At 36.9% G+C, this 26,823-nt stretch overlaps 2 protein-coding genes across 7 annotated transcripts in view; both read left to right on the top strand.

Annotated features, from left to right (window-relative positions):
- The window catches only part of LOC133491058 (uncharacterized), a 60,110-nt gene extending 57,200 nt beyond the window's left edge, over window positions 1-2,910 (top strand). For both annotated transcript variants that reach the window (XM_061801936.1, XM_061801934.1), the window contains one exon: window positions 758-2,910. The gene's annotated coding sequence lies outside the window, so the exon portion shown is untranslated. The remainder of the gene's footprint in view (window positions 1-757) is intronic.
- A 3,187-nt stretch (window positions 2,911-6,097) lies between these two features.
- Window positions 6,098-26,823, top strand: part of cntfr (ciliary neurotrophic factor receptor) — a 283,752-nt gene continuing 263,026 nt past the window's right edge. The window contains exon 1 of one of the 5 annotated variants that reach the window (XM_061801928.1): window positions 6,098-6,221. Coding sequence is in view for 1 of the 5 variants with exons in the window: in XM_061801927.1 (XP_061657911.1) it covers window positions 6,198-6,221 (24 nt within the window). In the remaining 4 variants the exon portion in view is untranslated. The remainder of the gene's footprint in view (window positions 6,222-26,823) is intronic. The other 4 variants (XM_061801931.1, XM_061801929.1, XM_061801930.1 and 1 more) reach the window with 4 other exon arrangements.

Raw genomic sequence — 26,823 nt, 5'->3', positions numbered from 1 at the left:
GTTTTAGAATGACTCACTTGCTTTGTCTTTTAACATTGAATTTTTCACCTAAGTGATAGTGTTACAGAGCAATCTGATTGTTCCTCCTTTAAATTATACATGTAATATTAATACAATTAAATGGAAAGAAGGCGTGTTGACAAAAGCATCCCTCAGGTGTCATGCAGACTGTTTTAGAAATTCCTTTATATTTGCAAAAACTGAATAAGCTACTGTTTCATTCAAAAGTATAATTCAGAAGTTCCATTTTCTTTTTCCTTTGCATTTTGCACTGCACATTAATTTGCGCATAACTTTTAAAAGAGCTTACTTCCTACAGCATTTTTCTCTGGGGATTAAAAAGGGAGATCCAGGATCATGCTTGAATGCGGTGATATTGAACATGAATCAGGCAAATGTGGATGTCCTGAAATTTTCATGCAAGTATCACGGTAGCAATACAAACAGTAATGAACCTCCCCCTACAAAAACCAAATGTTTCTGGGCAATAATGGGCTAGGTCGTTATCAAAGTAAGATGGCCAGAGGAGGCCATTAGGGCACCGCCCCACCACTAACCACGTTACCTTAAGACTCACCCCCAAAATAAAATAAATAAATAAACCAACACTGTCAGTGGGTTGTACTTTCGATAATTTTTAAGTACATATCATACAAGGTATGGTTGCGTTTCAGGTAACTTATGACATACATTTTCTGTGATGCAGTAGAAAACATTTCTTCCATGTTTTATTGAATGATGTAATACTTTTCTTCAGACTCTTCACCCATAATCCCCTTCTGGCCTCCTGAACCCACTTCCCTATGACCTCGTCATGGCAACCTCCCTGAAGAGAACAAGGCACCTTCCTGCACGGCTTTCTTTCCACTTGCTGCTTCCCATCGGTGGAATTTTATTTCTTTATCCCGGGTGACATTTCTCTCCTCATTCTTTATACATGTCTGAACGACTCTGCTCCCTTGACATTTGTAATCGCCCTCTCCTCCCCTCTTTTCATGAATAATCCACCCTTTTCAACTGTCACCATTTGATTTTTCACACCTACTATTTTGGATTCCCTTTTGCACGTCCTCTCTTCTGGTGACTTTCCCTGAGCAAATACCCCCAAAACTATGTCAAATTACGCTTATTATAAACCACTGTCCAGTTATACCATCACGCTAATGAAACAGCTTGATGAAGAAAAAGATGTGATGGTGGTTTTCAAAGGGAGACGGAGTGATAACAGGAAGCGCAATCATCTGAATGAGGTGTGTCTGTATTAATACGTACTGGAGTTTTGAAAACGTTATGTACCTTGTTTGCTAGGCTGGAGTGGGAACCATTTTATATTCGAATGTACTGTAAACGTACTCCAAAAATATCTTCGGTTACTATGACAATTTTTGATACTGCTCTTGTGTCATGGTTTGCTTTAATAACTAATCAGTAGATAAAAATTCCATGATCATGACTAAAAATGGCAATTTTGGTCAAACTGGCACTTTTGTTGAAAGTACATCCATTGACCCAATATTTTTCTCTTTTTTTTACTGCTTATTCTGTTCAGGGCTGAAAGGTTTTGTATTTATTTATGTATTCAATTTTGGCACTATTTGTCTTCCATATATCGCCAATTCCAGCTGACTTGGAGCAAAAGTGACTACACCCTACATAATTTATTATTGAATCACCATTGAAGCATTACTCCACTGTAGAAATTGCAAACTATCTTTTATTTTTCCTTTGATCTTTCCGTCATTTTGCCCAGTTAATGTGTAAATGTGTTTTTATGCCGCCCAGTTGTCTTTAAGTACCGTAATTTCCGGCCTATAAGCCACAGCTTTTTTCACATGCTTTCAACCCTGTGGTTTATGCGGTGATGCATTTGTGCATTTTTTCTAATGGCCGCAAGGGGCACTCGAGCGGAATTGATAAGAGGAAATATATGGAATATATGTACCAAGGAAATGACTTGTACCGGTCCAGCCCTGTTGGCGCTGCAGTAGTGTGTTACTGTCGTGTCTCAGTAATTTTTTTCACCAGTTTTTATTTTTAACCGGCCCTATTAGCTAGTGCAGCACCGCTAGCGTTAAACTCTCTGTGTACCATCTTTCTTTGTAAATATCTCGTGTTTCAATGTGCGTTTCAATGTGGGCACTATGTATGTACCAAATGGTATTTCCTTTATCAATATTCTGGATGAGCCTTATAACCAGGTGCGCTCTGTGGGCTGGGAAAGAGAGCGCACCTGGTTCCCTGGCTGGGAATTGGCCCTGTAGCTCAGTGGTTAGAGCACTGGTTTGGTAAACCAGGGGTTGTGGGTTCGTATCCCACTGGGGCCTCCACTCCCTGAGAAGGGTTGCGTCAGGAAGGGCATCTGGCGTAAAAATTGTGCCAAACATATACGTGCGTTCATCTGAGATGACACGCTGTGGCGACCCCGAAAGGGACAAGCCGAAGCTCTGTAGGCTGGGAATTACGGTAATACATAAATGTATACAGTAATTAAACATAGAAGTAATTCATCTATAACAGAGACTTCAGAGTTCTGAAAAGCCCTTTGGAGAAGTTATAATTACTGAAATATGTCATGGTCTTCGAGTAAATTAGAACTCCCAATTAAATTAGTAAAGAGATTAGAAAACCCCACAAGACCACAGAGCCATTACTAAGTCACGCTCAGTCCTGTCATTAACTGGGTACAGTGATCAAAAAAGACTTTTTAGAAATGATCCAGTAATGATCTGTATTTGTTATGCACTAGTATAACAAAGTAAACATTCTGCAGAAAAAAAAAGTGGACATGACGGATATTAAGACACAGTTACAGTTACACAGTGGATGTTAATATCAAATGCGGCCTGTTTGTGTATTGGAGGTCATATAAATTTAATATTAAAATGTCCGATTAAAAGAAACACATTTCAATTCAGTTTATCGTGTTGCAAGCTTGTTCATAACTGTAAAATATTTTATTGAAAATTTGTTTTATTTTTTTGGTTGCAGTTTGTAGTGTTGTAGAATGGTAGTGGCGGGATTTTTATGATAGTTTGAAAAATATTGAATTACAAGAGGCATGTATTTAACTCCATGAAGCAGACACTAAGAAACATCTTACAGTTCTACATGAGATAAATCATTATACGACATTGGTAATAAATAGTTCACACAGATATCTTTTATGGGCCTGGCGCTTCGTTTCTATTCTTGTACCTTTCGCATTAGCTAAATGATTGATTGGTGATGTCGCCATACTGTACTCTCTATTTTGTGCAATTATAAGTGCAATTCACACAAAAAAAAAGTCATATTGTATTTGTAGCAGTATTCATCAGAACCAAAAAGATACACTGGTGTCTACAATATTTGCCATTTTATAAGAGCATAGCTATTGAAAACACTTTCACGGAAATTGTTGAATTTTATAAGAGCGCTCATTATATTCAGGCGACCATAGAAAAATGTGAACAAAAAAAATTGGATGAGTCTGAGTATCAAAGGAGATTTTTCATCAGCGTTTATGTTTTGCTGTACAAGGATCCCTATATGTGCAGATAAGGAGTGCATAAAAAGAAAATTAGAATCAGTCTCGAAGGAGAGAATAGTGCACTGCTCATTCACAGCAGCCACATATCCTCAATTGGGTTGATTATATAGCTGCAAAGGGTGCTCTCCAGTGATTAGCCCTAAGAAATCTTTCTTTGAATTTTTTAATTGGGTTTCCACCATCAATTTGGTGTTATTTTGCACTTAAAAAAAATATATATTATATATATATATATATATATATATATATATATATATATATATATATATATATTTACTTTTGTCTCTTTCCTTGTCACATGGTTTCGCTAAAACATTTGCCCTTTCTGCCTGACTGACCTCCTGCCAGTTAAGATGTTTTGAATAATGCCTTTTTTTTTAAAATAACTACAAGCTGCTTCACTGCTTCACTTCACTATATTTTCTCTCTACAAAGCAATAAAAGACAAAAGTTGGGAGCTTGCTTGGTGGGTACCCACACATCACTGGTTAATTGGCTGCACTTTGTGAAATGTTGGAGAGGCTCTCACTAATTCATTATCAGACCAACAGTACCTCATACTTTGGCAACTTATTCCATAGTTTTGCACTTAAAAACGATGCAGAAAAAAATCCCTCCAAACTTGACTCAGTAATAATTTTAAGCTGCTTTTCTGATGACATGTTCGTTTTCAGCAAAAATTGACCTAACCTCATTTAGGTTGAAAGCTACGTGAGCGTGATGTCAGTCACAGATGAGCACACATCCTTATTCTTGTACATGTTCTAGAATAAGTCATGTACATTAGTTAGTTGAATACATTTGTAAAATGAAGGATTTTAGATGTTTTTTTTTTGTTTTTTTTTTGTTTTTTTTAGAACATTTCACAAAGAATGCAGCCATTTGACACGTTGCTCATAAAATTGACATTTCTGTCTGTGAGCTTGGAAAGCTGGTAAAAAAAAAACAATACAATAAAACTATGACCTTGCTTTTCGTGTTTGCCCTGGACTGTGACAAAAAAACAAAACAAAAACAAATCTGAGATGCATCTATTCAAGCGGCAACATCATTTGTCATGACAGTTGCTCATTTGTTTTTTTCAGGTGCAGTGAGGAGAAAATGTTAAGAGTTCAGAAAACTATATAAAACCAAAGAAAACTTTAAATGTCAGTCACTTACATCAGAGTATTAATCCAATCATCACAGATAGCATCCAGGACTTTTGTGTGTGTGTGTGTGTGTGTGTGTGTGTATATATACAGATTTAAATGTGAGTCAAACATCTTGAAAAGATGGCAACGTTTATCAATGCGAAAAAAATAAAATAAACTTACACACCATATGTACATCGCCCCTATATTGCAAAATGGTATCTTCAGAATATGTGACTAATTGAGCTAATGTTGCGTTTTTATTGTTCTCGTTGGCAAAAATATGATGAAGAGCTGATTATTAGTATATTTTTTAAAATCCCACCCTAAACATGTATGTGTGTTTTTTGGCACGCTCATTTAAATCAATCATTGTAATGGATAGGTTTTCAATGACGTCACCACCACCATAAGACCAATCGGATAAATTAACGATAGAACAAAACTTCATGCTTCACCTATCACCTGTGTTCTCTGACATCTATGACACACAAGATGGCGTAATTGGAAACCTATCCATTCTGAAATTGCATAGACTGTCGTTATCTACAGTATATTCCTAACCCTTTATCGCCCTGTTTATTTAATTCCTGTATTTTGCTATATATACATTTTTGTTTTTTGGTGGGGGTAAATATTTGTAAAGTTTATGTACTTTCTTTTTAGACATTAAAACCGAAAAAGTAAAAAACACATAATGATGATTACATAGAAGCATATGGCTTGGAACCCAAGTGCTAATCATTTCCATGCTGCTCCCTCAATGCGATCAGAGGAGTGGATTTTCAGGGACATTTTAGAATGCAAATAGTACACCTGCCGTCATTCTAAACATGTATCCCGATCAAGGTGTAAATCTTCTTTATAGACCTTTCAAACTTCATGGCTCTTACATGGAAAAGAGACTCCAAAATGCTCATTGGTGTATGGAACTAGTAATATGGTCATGTGCAGTGACTTAAGTCCCTAAAGTTTGTCATCTAATTTTATTTATCTGTCACTCTGTAATAGGTCATGATGTTGATTATACAGGAGATTTAACTGTCTTTTATAGTTCATGTTTTGCATTCACATCTAAATGCCGAAACAATCCATGTCCTAGAACTTGGGATATAGGTCTTCTCCAGCAGTAATTCTCAAAGTATGGCACAAGAATCACGAGTGGTACGTGAAAGAATCAATGACTAAGCACGGTTTGATTGTATTGAATTTTCAAACTTCAATAAATTTGCATCTAATTTTTGAAGGTATGTTTTTAAAGAGTTTTAATGGAGAACAGGGGGTCACCGTTTCTCATTGCTATGTCCAAATTGCCACCCTCCCTTTTTTTTAATTTTATTTTTTTTTGCATGCATGCATTTTTGTGTAAAAGCCTATATAAAATAACCTCATGCACAGCTTTACAGCCCCTGAATAAATAATTCTCTGCATCACAATTCCGAGCTGCTCTTGAATGCATCACCAATTGCGTCTACACAAGCAGGTGGGTGGATGTACTCAATGACGCAGGTTGTGGTGGCAGAGCTGCAGAACTCATGTGTAACCTCCAACCAAGTCATGTAAGTGGAATGAAACTGTTCCATGTTAATAAGGTGGACAATTTATGGCCAATTAATTGGTTACGTAAGCAGTAAATGTTAAGGGTTGTTGTGGAGTGAGTCAGTCATTAGTGTGAAAGTTCCAGTGAAGCAGAGGCATCTGACTCTGTGGTCAAGCCTTTTCAGATCTAAAGTTAAAATCTTTCTGACGTGCTAAGTGTTAAGTCAAATCAAGCCCTAAGATCAGGCGGATATTACCTAGCTTACATAAGTGGCTCTTGAGCTAGCTATTTTAATTAAGAAGAAACAGAAAAGCTCTCCTTATTTTCTGCTTCCTGCTTTGCACATACATTCAGATATTAAACCACACTTGTTTTTAAGCATCTTGTTCATTTTTAATGTCTCGTACTACTACAGGTACATTTGTTTGGACATAAAAAAATGATGGTAACAAAAAATAGCTATGTTACAATTTTCCAAGGTTTTCTTGATAATCAATCAATCAATCAATCAAATCCAAGCTTTCCAAATAGAACAAAGTGTTATGGAATCAGCTTGTATTGACATGCTCTTTGTATACCTCATTTTTCATTCTTTCAGGGGCTACTAGAACAAGAAATTCAAGACAAGTGTGGTCCAATAATTTTTTCCCATTACTTTATTTCTAGAATATGGTGATGAAAACTATACACTATTTGGAAATTGTTCATCTTGTGTGCTGATCAGTGTTTTGATTTTAGTTTTTTTGTGGGCCTCAGGGGATTTCAAATTGGTCTCCAGTACGTTTGCTTATTTTTGGGAAAGACTGCTCAGTGTTTGATTTGAACCATGTCAGAAATGATTTTTTTTTTTCGTCATTGGCCATTTAATTATCTTGGGATTTATGCTTCACTGTCAGTTATGCACTTTTAATGAATTCATTTTCTTTTTTATGAGTGATTAAGTCAAATTAATCAAGATCAAGAGTCTTCATGTATTGTTAAGATCAACTGTTCTTATTATTCTACTGAAAGTGCTTAAATCTCAAGTGACTCAGTTCACTCCGTAAAGGAATGTATCACCGATTGAGCGCGGTGGAGCATATTTTGCAGATGTTACATAGTTTCCATGTGAAAAACAAGTGCCCATTTTTTTTTATATTAAGCACTTGCACCTCCATAGCTCTCTTGCTGTGTCATCATAATACATTTTTGTGTAATTTCGGTGTATCTTGGAAAGCCTGGCATAAAATAATAATTAAAAAAGAAACTTCCTTGCTGTCAGAATAAAACTTACATGAACGTTGCAGGATGTTTCAGGGTCAAACAGTCATTTTTGTGATGGATGCAAATTGGGCCAGAGGTGATCTGTAATTTAGTGGAACGACATATTTTGAGGCGTCATTATCATTCATTCTACTTGATTATTACTACCGTGATTAATGGGGCAATCTGTGCCACCGACCCGACTCAATTCATTACACAGGCTTATTAATGAGTGAGAAAATTAAAATGTATAATTAAACCACAGTCGCTGCATCATAATTTTATGATGTGTAATTTGTTTCAGGACAATAAAACCCCATTTGGATTGTATTAGTGATGAGAGTACAGTATATCATGCCCCTTAGACAAAAAAGACAAAACTAAACTGTACAATAACTTTTTATGGATAGTTCGGTTACCGAATGTTACTTTTATGCTTCCATAAGCACACATACAAACATCTTAAGCATCTGTAAAACATTTTACAACCGCATATAGAATTCCTTCAACGGTCATTTCAATCGCACAAATTACTGGAGGAAGAGAGGCACTTAAGGATTTAAAAAATCCTCATCACATTAGCATGCAGGTAATCTGTGTTTACTGCCACATTCTTACCGCAATTTCCGACTCGCCATGAAACGCAGGCACAGCTCATTTCATTTACACATTAGCACAGTTGGAATCTATTTCAAAGCAAGAGCTGCGGAAGCAGATGGAGCCTCAACATATTTTATATGAAAAGCACAAAATGGGAGTGCTCTGATCTTGATGAAATAGTTGTTTAAATACCAGGCCTGGTCTACCATTGTGGATGATCACTTTGCTAATTTAAATAAGTGCTGTTTCATTCCTGTCTCCTTCGCGTTTCTTAATGGCTGTTTATAGTTTTGAGACACAGCTGTGGTAAATTTCTTTGTACTCTGATGTGTAAGTCTGTCTGATATTATATTTCCTTTTGTAATATAGCTTTGTCTTGTCGCATCATACTGGTTACAAGTTTACAAGTACACAAGTTTACAAACACAATGCGATTTATTTGTGATGATAAAGCGCTGTCGTCTTTCTCTGATTAGAGGATTAAAGTAGTGCTAGATATGAAGATGTCGCTGGTTCAATTTGTTCACATCAACTGTCATACATTTTTACAAGACATGATGACAAAGTAGATGTTGAAAACAACAACGGTGCTCAAATAATTGGAACATCCCTCACTGCCCAACTGTATGCAAAGATGAGCGGAAATCAAACCGAGATTGGTTTACCCAATGACCCAGAATAGTGGATAAAAAAAGAAACTCCTTATTTCATTTGAAAGAACATTGACTTTGCCCAACACTAGCATCATGGTGGGAATCGGCTGCCATTAGTGATAAAAAATTGTAATTTTCGGACAAATATGCGCTTGTAATATAACACCACAGTGACATTTGTCCAATCCGACTTATAAAATATGTATATATTATAAATCTCTATTAATGGAAATACTGAAATAAATTGTAAACATTGACAAGGGAGCCATATACTGTGACTGGGATATTAAAATTAGAGCTGCAATTGGGTTATATCCTACACTCTCCTTTGTAAATTAACCGTGCTAAAGTACTAGGCACTTTTATTCAACTTTGCTCATGCATCACCAAACTCTACAAGGTAAATTATTTGTTTCAACTTATAATATGTACCTCTTTATCCCCTGCCATGGTTTATACACATCTATGGTACAACATATCCAGAATATAGACATAAAAGTAATTATTTAACTGCAGTAAACGGCTTCATCACTTCATAGGGAGACGGACACATAAACATAGCGAATGAATTAATTTCACATTTGTGATGATACCCAGTTATATAGCTGTTTATCAGTCGACAACTACCAAGCATTTTGTTGACGGCGCTAGAGCCTCATAATGCCGTAATGGCAATATCTTGGTATCACAGCTTTTCAGGCCATTTCATTACCACAATTATTTGCATAATTTTGTCTTGGTTACAGAATGTCGAAATTTAAGCTGTTGCCTGTGGCGTTCTGTAAGTGGCAAGAAACAATTATTCAAATGGATCAATCTTGTTCATTTAACAGGATGACATTAAATCAGTTGCTCATGAAAGTCGCCGATAATGTGCCATACTGACGTTTTTTTGTTGTTGTTTTTTGGTGGTGGTAAGTTGATAGAAATGTGGTATATAATTAACTACGAGCGTAAAATACTTAATTCTCTGACAGGGATGATTGCAGTTAGTCATACCATTATTGAAAGTGAGCTATTAAAATGCTTCGTTAAGCATACATGTAAAGTTATCTGTGCGGTCTTGAGCTACTGTGTCATCGTAGCTCTCCCATGGCAGACTAAAGCGATAGAAACTAGCAGTTGGAGAGGCAATAGCCTGCATTATGATGACCACTGATGTTTTGGTCCCATAATCGTGCAAACTTGGGAAAATGTATGATGGTCCAACAAAATTAAGGTAAAACTACTTGGCCATAATTCCAAAAGGTACGTATGTTTGACAACCATAACACTGCTCGTCAACTAAAGGTCACCATTCATACAGTGAAGCATCAGGCTATGGGGCTGTTTCTTCTTCGACTTGAACTGGGGCCATAGTCAAGGTAGTGGAAATTATGATCATTTCAATTTAAGAGTGTTAGTTAGCGCAAAACCTCCAAGCGTTTCATGGAAAATGAAAAAAAAAATGGCAAAAACACAAACATATAGTTTAATTTTACTGTACTGTATACATTTACTTACAAAATTGTTTATTTTAGGAGCATTATATTATACTATAATGAAATTAACCAACTATTTAATGAGATAACTAGACAATAAGAATCATAAATACACTTTTTGGAAAGAGAGGTTAACTTAATCTAACAAATATGACAATATAAATACTGTGTAAATCAGATTAAAGAATGGGAAGGCTCATGTGAACCTCGGGCCATACTTTACCTCGTCCTGATCTACACATATTTTAATAGATCTGCTGTCATTAATATTCCTGTCCATTGTCTATTAAGTGCGTCCGCATGAATCAAATGTTTTCTGACTTAAAAGGAAGAAAAGTCAATCTCCTGATTTTTGACCCTTTATAAAAAAGACCACAGTCAAATGGCATTCATTATACACCATTTTGAACCTCTATGAATGCATTTTTCTTCTAATCCTAAAGATTTTCCTTTTGTTCATTTATCTGTCAGTTTCAGTCACCTCAATTCTCCCTGGGTCATAGCTTCATAATAACAGAAAGGTGTTCTATAACCCCTCTACAATAAACTGCCATCCTTTTTTTCTTCTTGCATCATAAAAAAATCATTAGCGATCAAACTCCTAGAAGGAAAGGGTCAAGGACTTAACTGTCATTAACATTTAGATTTGAACCCCCGAGAGTCTGTAGTAGCAGGCAAACATGCTGTAGAAAAGGTGGTGCCAGTACTACAATTCCAGCTGTTTCCGATTTCTACCCTTATACAGAGAGCTCAGACTTACTGTTACATTATTTGTAAGACATGTCAGATTGACTTTTCAACGTGGCATGCATTTGTGCATGTACGGACATGTGGAAGTGCACCATTCATGGATGCTCTGAACTTTGGCACCCTCGTGGTCCACACCCTGCGTTCATCCTTGTTTGTGTGCACATAATGATAAACTACTTGTATTTGCATGTGATAGACATAAGCACAGAGCTATATTTTGCCATCTTTTTTTTCCCCAAAACATCTGGGCTTACGTACTTTTTATCTATGAACATTCTCCTGTCTAGACTTCTGATAGTCACCACACATCACCTGCTAATGAGTACATGAATACCACCAAAAACTGGCTAATGAAATTCTGAGGCAGGCTAACACTATGATTTCTGCGGGTTTTTTTTTTTTAAACTGTAGGAACTTTATCCAATATAAATTAATATGCATACTCTGCTTTTGAAAGTGGATATTTGGAGATACATCAGTTTAAAAAAAAAAAAAAAAAGGTGCTTGCCATTCTCTAGATTGTCCAACCTTGTTCTGCACCACTGACAGCTTGAGTCATGTACCCATTGTGCCATTACAGTGACTGTAGTTGTTGTAGTAGTAGGAACCCTTCACTTAGAATAAAAACAGAAACAAAAAACAGATACAAAGACTTGTATTTTGATGCCAGCTACCAACACAATGTTTGAAGCAGAATTGCCTTTAGGAATTGTAGGTGGGAAAAAAAGTCTACTAGCCCCGATATTCTTTGTCATTAAATGCCTAAAACACAATACTAGCTGACTCACTGCATTTTAGGACATTTCGACTTTATATTTCATAGTTCACTGGAACGTTTGGCAATGTATGTTGTCCAAATTTTAAATGCAGTACGGTGGTTCACCTACCCTGGGTACTAAACATACCGTAGATGATGGAGCATGTACCGTGAAAAGTGTGTAAGTCGACAGAAGAAGGCTCAGATGAACAGATTTGACAGAACGGCCACATTTTAGGATTACTCCGGCGAGTGTGTGTACCGAGCATGAAGGTGTGTAAATGATAGCCTAAAGTGGATGTGGGAAGCTGTGCAGCTAGTAAAACATCCATTTGCATGATTTTTTTTCCCCCCACTTATGCCTATAGAATGGAATTTTCATCATCAATCGTCAAGCTGGCAAAGCACGAGACAATTCCAGTATTGCCACTTTTCTGTCATGGTCTTCGGAGATTGTATGTGGATCTTGTTAACCTCTTTAGCTTCTGAATACGAGAGATCGTAATTAGACTGAAGCTTCACTCATGCTGGTCAGCTAAGACATCATTTTCCGCGTGTAAAGTACCCATTCAAAGACGAGGGGCTTGAAGCCAACCTTGGACTTTGGTGGCTTCTGACATACTGTTGGAGGCAGAATGTAACTAAGTCCTAACCAGAGTGTGAAGTTTAGCTGGATTTCTGTGCTAAAGTCGACACACTGTATTTTGCTAAACCAATTTTTTTCTGGTATTTGGGTTGTAATATTATCTCTATGGTGCCTCAGTAAACATGAAATATAAATTAAAATTGCCCTCAGGTTCATGAGTTCTAGACGTGATATCAGGTAATCCAAATTTTTCAACCTTATCTACATCACTTGTGAGGATCTCCGCCTCTCTCTCCGCTCCCAGGTCAGGGCTGTCAATATAAATGTGTGTTCTTACAAGTGAGTCTTCTACATGGAGGCAGACAATTAAAGGGAAGGGGGCGGTCTCAGCTAAATATGAATAAAGCGGATATAAAAGTGGGTCAAACAGAAGTACCTGTCGGGTACATTTATATGACAAAAAAACTGAGGGTTCTTTTTTAAATGGAATTAACAGTTTTAGATTCTCCTACCTGTTAGAGAGTCACTCTATGCTGGTCTAAATAGCCAAAATACAGCACTTTTAAAACTGTTCGTGTCCCATACTCCTTTGGCAAAATGCTTAACTCACCACTTCTGTCCACAAAAGATGCTTTTAATTTGACATCTTGCATAAGAGAAGTTAAAGATCTTTTTTCCCCATGTTCATTTACCAGAATGTAAAACAAAGTTCCTGAGAACCAAATAATGAATAGGACAAACGCGTACACACCACGTCAGCTGAAGTAATAATACCTGAATAAATTCTACCCTTTTACACATTCTGAACCATTGGTCCAATTTTCCAAATGTACATGTAAACAACAGCTTTCATTAAAAAACAAAAAAAACCCCAAACTATATATTTATAAATAAATGACCCTGGGGATCTTCTCATCACTCACTTCAGAATTGCTCACATTGATTGGTTGTGAACTTTTGGAGTTTAGTGGGAAGTTAAATTGAGTTTGCGTCACTTTCAATTCCACACTGTCAAACCATATCAACGAAACCGTTTAGAATAGCATACTCCATAACCGCCCACCTGGAAGCTACTATTAGACAATTTCTCTTTGGGTTGTTTAGAGTGTTACTGATTGATTGAAACGCAACATACACCTGCGCGCAAATATGCAAATACACACACTAAAGAACACATCCGGTTTCCAACTTGTGTTATGGGCTGTAATTAGTTTCCGTACAGTTTGTGTTTGGGAAGTTTTGTACAGGTATGTGCATAAATTTCTCATACTGTATATGCACTCATTTGTGTCGGTGGCTTTGTGAATGTTAATGAGCTCTCCTTTCTAAAACAACTCCCTTGCGGTTAGCAGCGTGTACATTGCATTGAAAGGAGATAAACACGATAATGATGAGCTTCTTAAACTGTCTGGAGTTAGAAAGATAAAATAAACTTTCATTGCTATTATTTCTGATCCTGCTGCCTGGTGAATCTTTCGTCACTTTAATGAGCACATTTTGGCCACAGCCTAAAATTTAGAAACCAGGATCTTGACTTTAATTCTGGTATTTGGATTAGCTTTCAAATGGATAAAACGAACTGAGCACAGTCATAAAGAAATTACCTTCCTTATGGTTAACATTTAAATTGAGTATTTCTGCATTTTCAGCAAGAATGTTTTGAATGCATTAACTTTGTAATGGGTTTATACTGTACATGCGTAACTTCAATTTGCATGCCATGTTTAGTGGTAACTACTTCCTAATGTGCTGAGCGTGGCTTTGATACCTGTGTCTGAATTGTAAATTATTTGAGCATGTGCCTCAAATTCCTGGCCAATTTGATTTTTTTTTTTTTTTTTTTTTTTTTTTTTTTTTTTCAGTTCATTTTCAACTTGCTAATTGTAATTCCTACTTCGGGTGATATTGAAGCAAACTATAAACCAATTTGTAATTGCTCTAAGTCTACTCAGAATAAACACAAACTAATATTGATATGGTAGAACACAGCATTTGTGTGATTTTCGTATGTGGATGTTGTTTTAATGTGTGTCTCTGTAGTAAACTAAAGCCAGTTTTTCCTCCCGCTGCTGGGAGAAATGGCAGTTTGTCGGAATTGATGGAACCCAAACTTTCATTATGACTTCAGATAAGCAGGTGGCGGAACCTGTAATGTAGTTTTGAGTTACAATGTGAGGAAAAGGGAGCAGTGGGAGAATTGTAAATAGCCTAGTAAATCACTAATATGCACTGCAGAGTTTGAGCACAGTCTGCTCTAGCAGATAGCACTGAATTGGCGAAAACGATTTTGCCTCAGTCTAGACGTACATCCATTATCAATGACATTGCTACTGTTGAGTTAAATGGACTATGGGTTGCACACTCTGTGTGATGTGTGACTCAAAACAATGTTAAAAAAACTGAGTCATGTGAATTATGATCAAAACTGTGTCGACAACACTAGTCAATCAGTTGTCCATGATCCTTTGAATGTATTCACTTCCATTCTGAAGTACAGCCACTTGTGATAGAAAGGAAAATGAACCAAAAAAATATACATGGTAGATATGGAACATTTTTGCATTCTCAAGTTGAGTTTAATGCTGTTCCACCTGAATAATTTTTTTTAGGATGGTATTAATCCGCATTCTCATAGCCACGTCTTAAATAAAAAGAGGTATGCAATTTTAGCCCATCATTTATCCTTAAGTGCTTAAGAGTCATGAGACTAAAATATGATTTTTTGTAAACATGGTTGTTATTCCATGTGGACCTTGACTTTTTTTTTTTTTTAAATATGTTTGCATACGTATAGGTTCTGAAATTATAAATGGCAAAACATGGTGCTTGTATGTGTTTCTTAAGCTTATGAGCTTGATACAGGTTCTTTAGCCTATTCGACATTTACTGTGCCCAGTACACAAGGTATCAGAAAAACAAAAAAAACAAAACCCTTTTGTTGAATAAGAGAACAAGCAGCTTGTGACCACCCACAGTACAGCAGCACCTTGCAAATTGGAGTTTGGTATCTTCAGGTTCTTGGGGTCTATGTAAATTCCTTTGGATCATGATGTTATCTGTACACTACACATTTTAAAATGGCAGAGAAAGGCAATAACTATTTTATAAGATGGTTTTGGTTAAATCAGGCCAATGGGTCTGGTCACTTGTAGTTGTCAATTATCTTAGCTCTTATTGAGCACTGCTTCATCTGTAATTTTCATGCAAACCAACATGTCCAAGTAACCATTATCTAGAGAGTTTTAGTTTTAAAGAGAAAAAAAAAAAAACATATCTCTGTGGTTCCAGGGCTCCTTTTCCAGTTCTTGTGAAAACACCCAACATTTGCTTACTGACTGCCTTCTCTGCTCTGTATTGTGGGAGTGCTGTGATTTTTTTTTTTTTTTTTTTTTTTTTTTTTTTTTAATAGAGATTTTGTACTATAATGTAGAGGTGTCCTTCCTGAAGAGTCCAGTGTGTGTGTGCAAATAATATATACACACCCACCCAGTGTGCAAAAAATAAATAAAAATAGACTGTCGTACATATTTATGAAACTGCTAAAAACTCTAATCTGAGACGTGTTCACAATAATGCAGACAGAGAACTCTATTTCCACTCCTCCACCAAAAGAAAGTCACTTTTAAAGTGGAATCTGATATCTCTTCAGAGGCATTTTAACAGCATAGTGCTTTAATCTAGTCCAAATCCCTGCTGCTTGTTTTAAAAGGCAGTAGTAATGTCAGTCCAATAGTCGTTTGCAATTGCAGCAGTTCTCACCTTCATACTTGCCCAGCAAGGAAGTGTGCTGTCAAATTTGAATAGTTACATGATCCTTCTTCTCTCTGAGGTCTCCTCGGGCTCTGTTGCACCCGAAGGATTGGGTCAGAAGTCAAACATTTCCCACAATGTTTCTGCACCATGTAGTCCTCAAATTTTATTACCAGTGCCTGTAATAAGGGAGGGATAGACTATTTTACTAGCTGGGCAAAATATGACGGATAGTTGGAAAGGTGTGGAAGTAGTTACAAAACATAAAAAATATATAAATTCAACTATGAATGAAGATTATACTACACCAATCACCGTATCTACATCTTCTACTCCTATCCATCTAACTAATAGTGAAGTGTAAACACATTGGCTGAACCTTATTATGCTCTTTGATTTCCAAATTGTCAATATTACATTAATTCCTTTCTTAAAGTACAATATTAATCAATGTAACAATGTTAAATCAATTTAAACACCCACTTAATTAAATGTTAAATGAGTCGGGGTAGAATAAGTTCAGCCGGAGCGTAACACTCATCATTCATTTAAAAAAAAAAAAGTACCTGTAATAAAAACAGTTGTCTTAGCCATTGTGATGAAGAATGTCCAGGCGTACTCAGTAATACACTTTAAGGGTGAAAATGGCAAAGTAATACAATAATAACAATAATGGTGTCACAGCTGGAAGAAAATCAGATACTGCACACACTTTACATCACTCTCGACGCATTAATGAAGATGTGGTTAACCATAGAAAATAAAATATAAGATGAAATTATAATATAACATGAAAGTACATTTATCTAAAACAATAGCGCAATGGTCAATTTTGGGAAAATTAAAAATAGACTTTCACCCAAGTATACATAAAAATGCAACTATAACAGTGATGTTTCTGAGGTCATCACTGAATGATGGATATATTTGATAATGACTTAAAATATGACTTATCGACCACCTTATTTTACCATTTCTACAATCTATTTCGTCACAAAGTAAGTAACAATATGTTTGTCCTGCGTTTGGCTGGTAACCAGTTCAAGGTTTACCTCGCCTCTCGCCAAAAGATAGCCGGGTTAGGCTCCACCACTCCTGCAATCCTTGTGAGGATAAGTGGCTCAGATAATGACGGTATAGGTGATAATAATAATAATAAAAACAAAGCTTTCTTGATACGGCAGATTTTTACTCACATCTTCCTTTCATTTGTCCAGTTCTTTGTAATGAGGCCAAACATTCTAACGGATGCATTTCAACAAGTCAATCGAGTAAAAGCCAATAAAGGCTTTGTTATTTACAGAGCGCTAAGTGCATTGTTGGCAATATAAACCATCCTGATTTATTGCAAGGAGATCGCAGGGAGTTCATAAAATAAGGGGGAAAACTCAATCGCTCCGTTGCTCGCTAACTCTCGTCTTTTTCCACATGCCTCTTCTCCCTTTTCGCTTTTCCTACAGTATTAACTTCAGAAATCTACATTGTTCATCTCCTTTCATCCCTTTCACTGTCTAATGTTCTCTGTTCTATCTCATACTTTGTCCTCAATTCTGAGTTTTCCTATCCTCGTAGTAAGATCAGGAAATGCCATAACCGTCGTCCATTTTTCCTTCTACATCACATTTTACAGCCATTTTAATTCAAATAAAGGAGGGGGCTTTCATTTGGAAATATGCTACAAGAGAATGCGTTGCACTAAATTACCAGAGTCCATAAAAATAACCTCTACACTGTAATAGATGTATATTTTTGTGTATGTGCCACAGGGTTCCTCGCAACTGACTAGTTCAGCGCCAACAAATTTAACAATGCTGCTTGACCTGCTGAGGGTCAAGATGAACCGAGATGAATGTAGCCATGTGTGTTGATCCAGTTAAAGTCAGACAATATGGATAGTTTGGTGGCCAAATTCACTTTATACTGTTTTTCCACATTACTAGAGCTAGCTTCTGTTGCCAGGGATCTGAGCGACAAGGTCCCCATCTTCGGCCGCCGCCCAGTTCACATTCCGAAATTCCGTAGACTACAAAAATACATTTTTAAAAAGTACAAGGCGGCTTTAACTAACACATCCAATCTTGTCACGTTGATTGGACTCTCTGATTAGATTTCATTTACATACTTTTGACAACCTACACTTTGAATATTCAAATTGTTGGTCCAATAAACGCATGAAAACATGTAAATGTTTATTTTAAGCAGATTGTTCTTTGCCCGTTAGTGTGATTTAAATTAGGATCACACCACATATGAATAATTCATGCAGAAATGCTCATCATTCTGAGGGGTGTACCGTGGTCGTTTTCTCGTAAGTGTACATTGGGTTATAATCCACTACATTCTACCAGCACAGTCTTGCAATATGTGAGACAACTCGAACTTTTGGAAGAATTATATATGGTGATTGGGCTCTTTTGGAAGGCGGCGGGAATCTTCTAATTTATGGTACTCAACAGTTAACATTGTTGACCAAAGAGCAACCCACAACCAAAGAATCTTTCCACCTTGGGCAATCGTCCTCAGAGCTTGCTGTAAACAGGACAACGCTCTGTCACATTTCTGTTCTTAAATGGAAAAAACACCCATTAACTGCTTAGTGACTACAATGTAAAAATGATGCAATAAAAATACCAGTTTTCATAATAGGAGAAGGTAAGGTAGAGGAAAACTATGAATTATAGAATGTTGAACAAGATAACTATTTCATAGGAAAGATGAAAGATGCGAACAGAATGTGCTGAGGATCAGGGCAAAGAAGCCAAAGTGCAGTGCTCAAGGTGATAAAAGTGGCACAGAAAATAAGAATGGGAAAAATAAACTGAGGCTGTTTTGAGAGGCGATAGACGAAATAAGGGCGCAGAGTAGAGATTTAGGGACATGTATGGAATATAAAGTGGATTGAAGAAGCAATAGGTATTTTTTTTTTCTTGTAATTCATGTGGTGTTGTGTACATTAAGCATTCATAAGGTTGTAGTAACCTTTGCCTTCAAGCAGCATCAAAAATAGACTAGCATGGCCGGAGGCCAATTCATTTATTAATTTCCTCAACACATCCAATTGAAAGTCATTCCCCTCACTTTCAAGCCCTTCACAGAGTCCTTCCAACTTCACTGACCTGCTACACAGTTTACGCCCCCTTACACAGTCTCTGTTCCTCTAATTCAAACCTTCTTTACCAACTAGACAGGACCGGGTAGAGAACCTGGGAGAAAGCCTGCTTCACTGCTGTACTTCGCTTTTCTGGAACTCTCTTCTCTCAACACATCTGCCATTGCACAGAACTATGCACCAGTAATTTACTGCTCAAAAGCCACATGTTAAAAGCTTAAATGCCCGCTGCTATTTCACTCATAACTTCCGAGCTAGCATTTGTTAAATCATTTTTATGTAGTATTGTTGATTGTTATGGTATTGTAAAGCAACTAACTAAATTAACTGAAAACAAGCAAACCAGTCGCGAAGCTACATTCGTGCCTATTTCCTGAACATGTTGACACAGTTCCCAACAAGGTTGGGGTTAGTTACAACTGGAACGTTGATCACATGTCAGGAGATGATGAAATTTAATTACATATATGCAAAAACATAAGATAATTGTGAGAAAGTGTCATTAATTTTTGGTAAATTTTCTATGATTACAGCGTTAGTTACATTTGACAAATAGTGGCAAAAGCTCCATATCTTCTTAAGCTGATGGTTATGATTGCACCTCTCTGGTCATGTGCCAATTATCTATGTATTTTTTTTTTTTAAATATGACTTTGAAGCGCCACTTTTATGGGGCAATGTATTAGTTTGAGATTTTGAAAAGGTTAGACCCAAAATTACACTTTTGGACACCTACAAGAAAATAGACTTTTGAACAATTTCATCTTTATAGTTTTGGGCAGCACGTGCATTTCAATTATCCATCATTTTCTTCACCACTTATCCTCACGAGAGTTGTGGGGAGTGCTGGAGCCTATCCCTGCTGTCAACGGGTAGGAGGCGGGGTACACCTTGAACTGGTTGCCAACCTATCGCGGGGCTCATGGATACAAAGAGCCCACACTCACGATCACACTTAGGGGCAATTTTGAGTGTCCAATTAATCTTGCATGTTTTTGGAATGTGGGAGGAAACCGGAGTGCCTGGAGGAAACCCCCGCAGGAACGGGGAGAACATGCAAACTCCACACAGGCGGGTCCGGGATAGAAACCCGGACCTCAGAACTGTGAAGCCAACGCTTTATCAGCAGAGCCACCGTGCCGCTGCATTTCAATTATGTGTGTATATTTAATCATGTTTTATTAATTATTTTTGTAAAGAACAAATTTGTGGTTGATTGCAAAATAATGAATGATAATGGTTTAACACTTATTTACAGGAAACATCAAGGGTCGTGTTGAGGCATTCTCTCAAAATTAAGAAAATCAAAATGTAATTACATTCAACCTCTGAAGTACTTTGAGAAAGTAATTGAAATATATGCATTACCATTTTATTCTCAACATGACGATTAGTAATTGTAATGAAACTGCAGGTAATTACCAACACAGTCATTTTTAAGCATAATAGTGCTTCACATAATGAAGAGATTCTGAATTTGAATCTCCACTCAGCCCTTCAGTCCAAACACCAGCAGAATAGGTTAATTGAAGACTCCAAAATTGCCCAAAGGTGTAACTCTGACAGTGAGTGGTTTTTCTATATGTGCCACGGGAATAACCACTTATCTTGCTTCTCGCTCAGTCGGCCGCGCTTTAGCTCTCCCACACCCTTAATCAGGATGAGCAGTATAGAAAATGAATGGATGGATGGATGGATGGCTTCTTCATTTGAACTGTCTCACTCCCTCAGGCTCTGCTGCCTTTGATACATGCGAGACAATTTCGTTTAATTATTGAAAGCACTGCTGCTATACATTTATTCTTTGAATGTATAAAAAAATGACAGTGCTTTTATTAATTATCAGCCTTTGGAAATGTTAGTCTCCTTAAAGTGTTACAATTTGCTGCAATTTAAATAATATAGGTGTCAATCGAGGTTGCTTATTGATAGCCAATGGTGAAATCAATACATGGCGATTAGTCATCTTCAGTTGTTAAGTGAAGTCTCCGCCTTGACAGAGATTTACAAACTGTAAGGTTTTAAAAGAGTGTTAATGTGAAGAGCAAACTCCAAAAAAGAATGTGTTTGTATGTACACGACTTGAAAATGGATATGGTTTTGGGGGAAATACTGCAAAACCAGAGAATAAAGGATGGATGAAGGTAGGAGAGCCAAGTGGAGGGTTTTATCTAACAGGGATATGCGCATTTGAAGAGATGATTTCATTTGTCAAGGCCACCCCTAAGCCCTCTGCATTGTTCTCAAGCCTCCTCCGGATATTGGCAGGAATGCTGCAGCCTCAACCATGTGGCACAGGCCAGTACACAGAGTGTTCGTCGAGAACCAATTTTCATTGTCATTTTATGGACACTGTGCTTTTTATCTGCATCCAACCATAGCGGCTTATATTGGGCATATGCCTCCCTCAGCTCATTTCTCTCGCCGTCAAATCTTTAAAGAGGGCATTTTCACCGCCCATTTAAACAGGCAACGGGCCGTTTCTAGCTCCTTACTAAGATTAAAATGCCTCTGTAATATCAGTGCAGGCAGGTGAGCTCATAATTTGGAAACAAAGATTTGGAAGTTACGCTGTGGAAATGTAAGCTATGTTTCTCTTTGTACAAGTGGAAGATAGTTATTTTAAGGTCTGCACTAACCGAAGAAGGCAATTCTTTTATTCTGACAAGAACATTTTTTTTTCCAAAATATTGCGACAGGAATGGAAGATAGATGAGCAATTCAAAGAGTCAACACATTTTCACTCTGATTTGAGTTTCAGCTTTGCAATTTGGCTTTTTTTTTTTTTTTTTTTGACAGGGTGTGAGCATGGTAAAGAACAAAGTGGCAGACGAATGTTGCTCAGTGGAGCAGAGAACAATCACAGATGCTCAAGCAATTGACGTGTCAGTATGTTGATAGAATAACAGCCCAGTACAGTTTGGACTTTTTTTTTTTTTTTTTTTTTTTTTTTTTTTAACTTTTTGTCGGAGTCCAGACCCAGGCGCTCTTAACACAAGTTACACTTTTCTCTATAAAATGGATCTGGTTGGAACACACGACTGCAGTGACAAGGTTGATGTCGCAAACATATTTTTATTAGTAAAATAAATACATTAAAAAAAAAATATATATATATATATATATCCCCTCAACACGGCTTACAATAGCTTGTCAGGTATTCTCAAAAATCCATGTTTCCACCAAACAGTACGTTTTGGTTGCATTTGTCATGCTGCATATTTTTGCTTTGGAGACCTTCCCACTGTAAGCGGTGATAGTTTTCATTTAAAATTACGCTTAGATTTTTCATCACTAATTCTTCAGTTTCTGGTCACATTAGCGTGATAGAGAGTGAGAAACTCAGTGTTGCTTTTTCATGGATGTCAGGATAGTGTATGCTGCCATTTGTCTCTGTTCTTTGCGGAATTTGCCATCACCATGAATGCCATCTCTCTGCTATGATGCCACACTGTTTGCTGTAGCTTATAACCCTCCTACACACTATGCCGGGAGCCTGATCTGGATTTACTGATCCACCTGTGCCATGGAGAATTGATTTTATTTTTTTTCCCCTTTGACACTTGACTTTCAGCTTGGAAACATACAGTATCTAATTGTTGCATTAGTATAGGTTGCATGTTGAAGGGTAGAAAGTGACAACTTTGGCAGAGTGGTTCTCAGCATCTGTCACACTGGGGCCTGCATTTTCACTGCGCCAAATCGTGGCCCACTTTCACAAAAGTCAAGAACAATAAAAATCAACTCAAAATACGCATATCATATTTTTGAATAACACATGCTTGCGAGTTCATAGTGTCAGAGCACCTTGAGATAATCAAGATAGACAGGTTTGTGTCCAAAATTGCCAAAATTATGGCCACAAAATGTCACTCACTTTGACACTGACCTCGTTTTTGCTTTTTTTGCACAGTGGAATCTCTATTCAACAGATTTAATCGGGGTGGGCGATCAACTGATTGCCCGTTGTATTGAAATTTTTGTTTGTGACATTTAAACAATCTTTAGATGAGCAGAAAGGTTCTTCCCAAAGCTTTTATTTATTCTGGGCTGCTCTGGCACTGGTTTACGTTCTAGTTTGCACATGCCAATTAGATAATTTATCTAAAGACACAAGATCAGTCATTACAATTCATCTCACGTTCGATAAAACCCATTTGCACATGCCTCACTTTATCTTTTTGGATACATTCCTCCCAGATTGTCCAAAATGTACTCCGTGGCAAACCCTAAAGATTCCTTTAGCAAAGTGGTTGACATTATTTCTAGAATTTTTTTTTTTTTTTTTTTTTTTTTTTTTCAGAATTTTGAGCTGACAGTTAATGATGGCTAACGCTAGCAGGTAGAAAACTTCATAGGGTAGTCAAAATAGAAACACTGGTGCACAGCAAGATGCAATGCAGCTCTGCACTACTCCAAAATTATATGAAAGTATGAGTCCAGTTAATTCCCCTCCCCCCCAAAAAAGAAAGGAAAGAAAGCATTTTTTTTTTATATACCTTTTGAACTGGATCTCAATAGATGGCATATTTAAACAGTTTATCGTACTATGCGTTTGTTGATTTTCATAAACTACAATTAATCATTAGTCAAAATAGAACAGGAATGATGCATGACTTTGAAATACTTTTGTGATGCCCCCCACCTTCCCCCCAAAAGGGGGGGGGCTAAACAAAACAACATAACTGAGGCAACAAAAATAATGAATTTCAGGAAAACAAAGAAAACAAAACACTAATAAGGTTATCTGCACAGCAGGGAAGTCACAGAGGAGTTCAGAGGGCCTGATTATAGGATGAGCAACATCAGCATACTGCAAGGTTTTTGCGCTGAACAGCATGATTAAAAAAAAGTGGCAGAAATCTTGTACCTTTGGGCTCCAAACAGCTTTAGTACAGCATGATTTTTGATTTCTATTCAAACATCATCTATCATCTATTATTATTTTTTTAAATGTGTTGTATGAAGATCAATCTATTTAGAATTCTATATGAAAATGTACAGCAGCCCTGTAAATAATCTTACACAAACAGACGGTCCTTGGATAACAACCTATAGCCCCTTTGGTCCAGTGCACAATGTGCAAGCCCAACAGGGGAGTAAAAGGTCGGTGGTATCAGTCAGTTTTTCCATTTGAATCTAATTTTTATGAGCAGGAAGTGTTGCTGTCAAGTTAGACAAAATATTCTACGATGCCTTTCGACTTAGTAAAATTGGGTTGTGTTAGTGAATAGAAACTGGAAACTGAGGACTTCCTTTATTGGCATGGCGAAATAAATCTGTCCTTTAATGTTAGAATGTAGTCTACTTTGAGTTTGTGGCAAAAATGATGGACGCAGGAAGCTTTCATGCTTTGTCCAAGTTTGTAGTGAGTTTGAGATGTTTACACCAGTATGCAATCCAGCTATCTTCTTTGCTGTTAGATTATAAACTGGTATTTAAGAAATGAATCAAGTAAGAGGGATTGTTGAGCTTGTGCTTCCACCACAATATAACTTAACATTTAAAATAGACAGTGTCTTCTCAGGTGGGACTATCAAAACTATCATTGCAGTGGCAGTGCTGTGATTGGAGAGGCAGACTGTTAAAGAAAGGCCTGACGGAACAGATCAATACGTATGCGTCGGGAAATTGGGGCTACGAGAAAGACGAGAACAGGATTGCTTGAGTGGAGAAAATAATGAGATGAGGTGAGCAAGCAATATGCACCAAGAAAAAAAAAACATTCAATCAATGTGACACAGTTTGTGTGAACTTAAACCCACTTAGTTTGCAGCAACCAATTTCCATCTTGTGATGTGATTGCCCACACTCTCACATCAAAGTACGAGTCATAGGTGTAGTCAGATAGGAGATGCCAATGTATGACAATATGACAGACAAGACTAAATTGTCAGTTTTGAATGAACATTTTGAAAACAATCTGCCCATATGAATTTTGCAGAACAGATTGTGTGCATTTCTTTTTATCACCAAACAGTAAATCCGTCAGAATAATTTATGTTCACAAAATGTTAAAAATGTCCATGATACTGAGTGTGAGGGTGAATTTTATATTCACTGCCCTTTTTAGGAGGAAACATTTGTTGAAGCAGATGCTCAGGGCAGTTCTGTGCTGAATGCCAGTCTGGAAAACATATTATACATTTGCGATGTACACCCCAAGTTAAAATCCTTAAATAGTTCATTAACTTTATAAGTTCCCAACACACTTCGCAGACATGACATACAAGCCACAGGTTACACTACTAGTTTGTTGAGGAAATGCTTTTTTGTGTTTTCAAACCAGATAGGATGAGGGCACTTTGATTATTTACATTTTTCAATGGAGTCCATTAAAGTCTGTATCTTAAACTGTGAACTTTTTTTGATACACTATTCTTGTGTAAAGTTCTGGAGAAATCAAAAGATTTGCCATGTTTCACATTTGGAATTTTGTGGTTTGAAAAACTGGATTATTTGTGACATTTTTAGAAACACCAGTTTGGCTTCCTCAGAGCTTTCGAGACTCCGCAGAGAAGTAAACCCAGCGCTGTAAGAAATTCTTATCTTCTGTGTAGACAAGTCAACAGCGCAATTCCCATACATTATGGTACTCGGCTGTCCAGATACAATGTCTGTGTTTAATTGGTGGTAAGAAAAAAAAAATCGACCCTTGGAGACAGGAGGAGGGAGAATAGTCTGAAAAACAAAGCTGTAAGAGTTCAATTTTTCTTTGTCAAACTAGAAATGCACTTCAGTGAGACCACCCGCAGCAGTTTTCGCCATTGGAATCCTTTAATTAATCTTGTTTTGGCACATACACAACATTTTGCAACGCTTAGCCTGCCAAGTAAATTAACTTCTGTTTTCACATACAGCTGGTGATTAAAAATGCTAATATAGGATATTAAATTATGCCAACATTTGTTCTTTTTGTTTTGTTTCTGAGCCTGCTAATTGATGTCAGAATGATTGCATTTACATTGATGCACAGAGACATCAATTTGAAACCTTGTCAATGTGATTGCCATGTACTTATTGTCATCTTTTAAAAAGTTGACATGGACTGGAGTGCAGTCATTGTTTGTCTCTGCAACCTGTAAATTAACCCCAGTGAGAACAATACAAGTGCCTACACATTTAAAAAGTTTATAAATGGGTTAATTATGTGCTTATTGGTATACCATTAAAGGCTTATGAAAATGTGATAGTTTAAAACTAATTTTTGTCATCATCTGGAAAGCTCAAGCCATTGGATATGTTTTGGCGAGTGTCTCTTGTTTTTGGGTCACATGTAATACTAAAAGTACCTATTTACAATGGCTCATGGTTAGACCATTTGGCTTTGTTATAAATAGATGATAAATTACTGGAATAACCCGCCAATATTTTTCTCCTAAAAAAACAAAAAACAAAAGCTATGTTCAAAGGTGTATAGTGACACGTTTATCACCTCCTCTCTCTCATTATTATTATTTTTTTGACAAGTACATATAATTTCCAATCTGAACTATTCCGAACTCAAGCAGCCGATAAGTCATGTAAGCCTGTGGGGACATATTAGACAGACTTGACCTAGTAATAACACTCTCCCTCCCGTCTTCCATTAACTCCAATGGGTTTGTTGCACCTTTTTATCATTTCATTTATATTGGTTCTCGTCCTTTGTCAGATTTTTTTTTTTTTCAACCATATGGAATATTTGTTTTCT

This window comes from Syngnathoides biaculeatus, chromosome 17, assembly GCF_019802595.1.
Source record: "Syngnathoides biaculeatus isolate LvHL_M chromosome 17, ASM1980259v1, whole genome shotgun sequence".
NCBI lineage: Eukaryota > Metazoa > Chordata > Actinopteri > Syngnathiformes > Syngnathidae > Syngnathoides > Syngnathoides biaculeatus.
The sequence above is the reverse complement of the archived record's forward strand: the minus strand, read 5'-3'. Positions and strand labels throughout refer to the sequence as shown.